The sequence below is a fragment of the Hipposideros armiger genome, unplaced genomic scaffold, assembly GCF_001890085.2.
Source record: "Hipposideros armiger isolate ML-2016 unplaced genomic scaffold, ASM189008v1 scaffold_253, whole genome shotgun sequence".
Taxonomy (NCBI): domain Eukaryota; kingdom Metazoa; phylum Chordata; class Mammalia; order Chiroptera; family Hipposideridae; genus Hipposideros; species Hipposideros armiger.
This window is the reverse complement of record NW_017731603.1, coordinates 2,031,639-2,038,168: the sequence shown is the minus strand read 5'-3', so window position 1 is coordinate 2,038,168 and position 6,530 is coordinate 2,031,639. Positions and strand designations below refer to the sequence as shown.

The 6,530-nt window shown below is 39.9% G+C and overlaps 1 protein-coding gene across 1 annotated transcript; it reads left to right on the top strand.

Moving 5' to 3' along the window:
- Positions 1-4,167: 4,167 nt before the first annotated feature.
- On the top strand, positions 4,168-5,155 carry LOC109390009 (olfactory receptor 4D10). Its single transcript, XM_019655987.1, has one exon. The coding sequence runs from the start codon at positions 4,220-4,222 to the stop codon at positions 5,153-5,155; it is 936 nt and encodes a 311-aa protein (XP_019511532.1). The 5' UTR covers positions 4,168-4,219.
- Positions 5,156-6,530: the final 1,375 nt, after the last annotated feature.

Genomic DNA, 6,530 nt, shown 5'->3' with positions numbered 1-6,530 from the left:
GATTATTCATTATGAATTTGTACCAACTGGACAAACAGTTAACCAAGTTTACTATTTGGAAGTGCTGAAAAGGCTGTGTGAAAAAGTTAGACGACGAACTTTTCACCAAAAATTCATGGCTCTTGCATCATGACAATGCACCAACTCACATGGTACTGTCTGTGAAGGAGTTTTTAGCCATAGACAAATAACTGTATTGGAACACCCCCTCTACTCACCTGATCTGGCCCCCAATGACTTCTTTCTTCACTCGAAGATAAAGGAAATATTGAAAGGAAGACATTTTGATGACATTCAGGACATCAAGGGTAATACTTCGACAGCTCTGATGGCCATTCCAGAAAAAGAGTTCCAAAATTGCTTTGAAGAGTGGACTACGCACTGGCATCAGTGCATAGTTTCCCAAGGGGAGTACTTTGAAGGTGACCATAGTGATATTCAGCAATGAGGTATGTAGCACATTTTCTAGGATGAGTTCTCAAACTTAATTGTCAGACCTTCATATGACACAGAGTGTTGTCATGATGGAGGATGGCACACTTCAAAATACACCTTCTCTCAACCATAGCTCACACCCAATTGACTGCACTCAACAAGTTGAAACTTGTCACACACTGTTACTAAGGTCTGACATGCCGCTTCCCATATTGAAGATCCCTGCCTTTCCGTTGGATGGTACTCAGAAGCAGCGTTCACCGTATTTGTTGATCACAACTGAAAGGCTCCATGTCACACATCATTTCTGGCATGACAATTTCTGTCAAATAAAAACATTACAGCATGTCCTCATTCACCTTACTCATCAGATCTGGCACCGTGAGACTTCTTGCTCTTCCCCCAAAGTCAAAATGACCATAAAAGGTAAAGGTTTTGAATCAATCGAGGACATCAAGGCAGCCACAACAGTGCAACTTAAAGACACTCATGAAAGAGGATTTCCAGAACTGCTTCAGAAAGTGGCAAGAACGATGGGATGGGTGTGTTCAAAGTGAGGGGGACTATTTTAAGGGGGATTAATGGCAATGTGTCTTTTACTGTAATAAATGTTCTTATTTAGACATTCACTGTATTTTTTATCACACCTCATATTATATACTTGTAAGTTGCTGAAAGAGTAGATCTTAAATGATATCACCACAAAAAAAGAATTGGTCAGTATGTGAGGTGCTGGAGATGTTAGCTGACACTACAATGATAATCATTTTGCAATATATGAATATATCAAATGAATACATTGTATACCTTAAACAGACACAATAATATATGTCAATTATATCTCAATAAAGCTGGGGGGGAAAAGGACTACCCATCTCAAACACACAACCTGCCTCATGCAGTTCTTATCTTTATAGACCAATTTAACGTACTAAAATCAAAGGGAAGAGCAGTTAAATCCAAAGTCGTCATCATTCTGGAAACAGTGGGAAGTGCATATATAAGATAAAACCATTCAATGAATCGATTTAATCTTAAATGTAGACAGTTCATCTGCCTACACAGTTAATCTAGCTGTATCCAAATTGAGAGCTTTCCATATGAGTAGAATGTTGGAAACCAGGGAAAATACTCATTCACCAAACGTCATCTAAGTCACGTTTCTCTGCAGGTGGAGACTAATAGCAACATCACGAGACTACAATCATCCTGTGTATAATTAGAAACTGAACTGGTAGCAAAGGATTTTAGGTCTAGTTCTCTTTTTCCAGTTTATTGGCAATCAAATTGAAACTCACTTGTATAGAGTGCCCTATGAGCCTTGTGAGCCATGAAAATTGGACACTTGTAGTCTCTTGGGCACAAAACCTGGCATGTTTTAACAATGTTCTGATGAGCTACGGGTAAGGGGATAGATATTCTAGAATGCCTCTAAATAACTTGGACACCAATCAAATATGCCTGTGTGTGCGTATGTCTCGGTAACTTTTTAATAACTCCCATTGAAACTTCATCACCAATAGCAGAGTCAGGCACCTGACTTCCACTTCCTTGCCCAAAAATATTCCCTTTGCCATCCTTATCTTAGGCCTGCGGCTGAGGGATTTGTACATAAGACAGGCACACAAGTGAGAGTTCTTGAAGATGTGATTCTTTGAATCTGCTCTTTCTCTCCTGAAAGGGGAGCAAAGGCACTCAGTTATTTAGTCTTCCACAAGGCCTTACCTTCAGAGACAAAATTTTCAAGAATTAATGTCACTGGTATTCTGTTCTGCACTGTACATAACAGCATACATCTTATAGTTGGAGTTTCAGGATCAAAGGAATTAGGTAAAGACATTAAACTTCTAATGAAGGTTATGCATAGTAGAATTGAGATGTCATTATTTTGAAAATGTATGAATACTTCGACTTTGTTATTTTCCAGGTATGTTAAATGCTTCAGAGTCAAGATGGTGTCAGTGATGGAAACAACAAAGGTGGGTGTTAACTATTGGGAAGAGAGATGTTGTGTTAAGAGGGATTCAGAAATAACGGTCTATTAGGTGTCAGATAAGGGGTCACGCATCGTGACATTTTGTGTTGCTTATTTGTGAGGTTGCCTCAGACTCAAGTCTATGTAAATTGGGTTTCCAGAGCCCCTTCCTGCTGAATTCTTGTCTTCAGAGAGACTTAATCAAACATTCTTATTGTACAAAATTAGACCATATATATATATATATATATATATATATATATATATATATATATATATAGAGAGAGAGAGAGAGAGAGAGAGAGAGAGAGAGAGAGAGAGAGACAGAGAGAGATAAGATTGAAGGGAGAAAGACAACTGTTTCTTCCATCTTATTTCCATCTCTTCCTTCCCTTCAGCCAAACACAGGTACATAATATATTCCATATGAAAAACAAAATAACATTAATACTTAATGAAGGATGGTAGTGAAAATTAAATAACTCGACTTTTTATACTTCTTCACACATAGTAAGCACTCAAAAAGAAAATAGTAGCTTTTTTGTTACTGCTGGAAATCATGATGTCTCCTATCATATCTCCTGTCCCACCCAAATCTACCTCTACCTCTCTCATGACACATTGCACATTTTGTCATGTATTATGTTCAGCAATTTGCAAAAAGCACCCATGTCTGATTGGCTGTAAGCACTTTGACAATGTGGTCCAATTTATCCATATACATTTGGAGACTGCGATAGATGCTCACCTAAGAATGACCAATAACAGCTTGTTAAAAAACAGGCATTATTCTAATGATACCAATGTCCCTCCCTGCTGTGTGATCCCTCCCTCTCTCATCTGTGACCCACAAAGGGGAAAAAGCAGAGGAAGGGTGTGGTTGATGCAGTGTGGACCACCTCTCAGAAGCGGATCACTGTCTTCTCTCCCCCGCACTCCAGCAAGGATCACATCAGTGATATGAGACAAGCATGTTCTAGAGAATCGCTGTACAACAGTGTGGGTATAGCTAACAGTACTGTATCATACACTTAGAATCTGTTAAGAGGGTAACTCTCACGTTTAAGTGTGTTTACCATAGTATAAAACATTAATGACATTCTTCAAGATCTGTATTTATGCATCATTTCAAGCTGTTTCCCAGTAGCAAATTATAAATGTTTTAAAATAATTACTAAGCAAATAATCTAATGAGTATAAAGTGATCACAATGACAAGTCACCTACATGGAATAACAGGCTGCAATTTTCACAAATCCAACATTGAACAGCCAAGCGCAAGAAAACTGACTCATGCAATGACAATGCTGAAACAGGAAACAGAACATGCATTTTTGAGCAAGACAAGACCCCCTCAAAGTCAACAGAATAATCGCTAATCTGACTATTAAACTGTGAACTGGGAGTCTACAATGGCTGGAACCGTGTCTTATTTATCTTTGTGCTTAATGCTTCAGACAGTTCCTGACATTTAACAAATACCTGTGGAATAAAAAAAATAATACAAATGTAAAACTAAAATAAATTAAAATATGCTATGTAAATATCACTACTTAACACAAATGCTTATTCTCTCCAAAACCAGTTTTATAGGAAAAGAATTACTGAATGACTTTGCATGTGATGATTTGATCACCTAATTGTTTACAACCTTAAAAATTTGGATAACTCAACAAATTGCAAACACTATAGCCATGTGGGGAACACTCTAAATTGCGTGCTTAGTGCTTAGGAAGAAAGCCAAGCAAATAGCCAAGTACGTTCCTATGAAGTAGCTTGAAACAAAAAAGGCAAAAAAGAAGATGATTCAATGGCGTTAAAAAACTGCACCAGGGTAAGAGAATTTATTTTCCTCGGCCTAACCCAGGATCAGGAACTGAGCTCCATCTTATTTCTTTTTCTACTTTTGGTGTATGTGACAACCCTGCTGGGGAACCTCCTCATCGTGGTCACTGTGACCTGTGAGTCTCGCCTTCACTCCCCCATGTATTTTTTGCTGCGTAATTTATCCATTGCCGATATCTGCTTTTCCTCCGTCACAGCTCCCAAAGTTCTGGTGGACCTTCTGTCACAGAGAAAGGCCATCTCCTTCAACGGCTGCTTCGCCCAGATGTTTTTCTTCCACCTTGTGGGCGGGGTAGATGTGTTTTCCTTGTCGGTGATGGCCTTAGATCGCTGCGTGGCCATCTCCAAGCCCCTGCACTATGTGACGATCATGAGTCAAAGCCATTGCCTTGGGTTAATAGTGGCCGCTTGGGTGGGGGGCTTTGTCCACGCCATCGTGCAGATTTCCCTGTTGCTCCCGCTCCCCTTCTGTGGACCCAATGTTCTCGACACTTTCTACTGTGATGTCCCCCAGGTCCTCCAACTCGCCTGTACTGACATTTTTATGCTCGAGCTGCTGATGATTTCCAATAATGGAGTGCTAACCACGCTCTGGTTCTTCTTTCTCCTGCTGTCCTATACGGTCATATTAGTAGTAGTGAGGTCACAGGCAGGGGAGGGCAGAAGGAAAGCCATCTCCACCTGCACCTCCCACATCACTGTGGTGACCCTGCATTTTGTGCCCTGCATTTACGTCTACGCCCGGCCCTTCACTGCCCTCCCCACGGATAAGGCCATCTCTGTCACCTTCACTGTCATCTCCCCTCTGCTGAACCCTTTGATCTACACTCTGAGGAACCAGGAGATAAAGTCAGCCATGAGGAGGCTTAAGGGAAGACTCAGGCCTCCTGACAGGGTATAGAAGGGTAGCTTGCTCCTTCTCACCACCTTTGAAAATGTTTGTCCATCAAATAAACTGTATTTCACTAAAAATTTTCTAGCTGATCTTTATATTTCCACTAAGATACACATCACTTTCAAAGAGTCAAATTAGCATGGAATAATAATGTAAAAAGATGGGTTTCATGTTACAAAAGAAAGTAGAGAAATTGTTAGCCAGGGAGGTGGATATTGATTTTCCAATACAGACTTGAAAGAAATACGGAAAACGAAATGGAAAGACACTCAAATCATTTTATCCCATTGGAATTGTTGTGGGGTTTTTTCCAGCTCTATTGAGGTATAATTGACAAAAATGGTATATATTTAAGATATGCAGCTTGATGCTTTGATATCCACATATACTGTGAAAATTTCACGGGGGGAGTGGATTAAGGTGGGATAGCTCTGTTATGTCTTACAACTGCATGGGAACCTGCATTGTCCAAATAAAATTTTCAGTTAAGAGAAAGAATATATATATATATATATATATTCAGACATTCCCACTCCATTCCTACACATTTACCAGCAAGGGAGCTGAGGCACATTTTGGAAAATAATGCAGCTTGGGCATTTGGATTCTATAAGGTCTTTCAGAAAATGATCACATCTTAATGTAGTAAACACTTCCAAATGAAGATTCTCCTCAGATACCTCCTTCAGGTGACAACCTGAAGAGCTTGCCCTCTAAAGCCCACACTCCTATGGCTGAGAGCAGGTGCCTTGAAGTTAGCACAGCTTGAGCTAGAATGTGGACCTTACCAATTATGAGTTCTGTGACCTTGTGCAAGGTCCTTCCTCGTCCTGAACTTCCTCTGAACTCCAGGACCGCTGGCCACACACCACCCCGTCAGTGCCCTGTGCTGTTATCTCCAGCATAGCACTCAGGACCCTGTTTCTGATTTCCTGCTCTCTTTCTTCCTGTCTCCCCCAGGAGGATTGTTTGGGACGTATTGTTGTGTCCCCAGCCCCTGGCACAGCAAGCAGAACATAGAAAATACGCACAAAAATTGTTGAATTCAAGAGCTCAATGAGTTCATATCGCCTTTCCTTCATTACTGCTCCCCAAATCATTGGAGAATATGATTAAGAAAACAATTGAGTTGTTTTTATTCTCTGATAACATGACTTCCTAAAAATGATGGAAACCTATAAAGATGCTTCAGACTATGCATATACATTCAAAAAGATTGGAATGAAGTGGAAAACATTATTCAATATATTGACTCAGCTTGTATTTACTTACTTATTATGCTATTTACAGCTGCTGGGAGGTCCCCCTGCCTATTCCTGGAAGTAGATCCTAGATCTAAATTTTTTAAAGTAGAAAAGTGTTCATGTCATGGTACAAATCT

Coding starts and splice junctions, on each gene's coding strand:
- LOC109390009 (XM_019655987.1), top strand. CDS start 4,220: ATGGCGTTAAAAAACTGCACCAGGGTAAGAGAATTTATTTTCCTCGGC.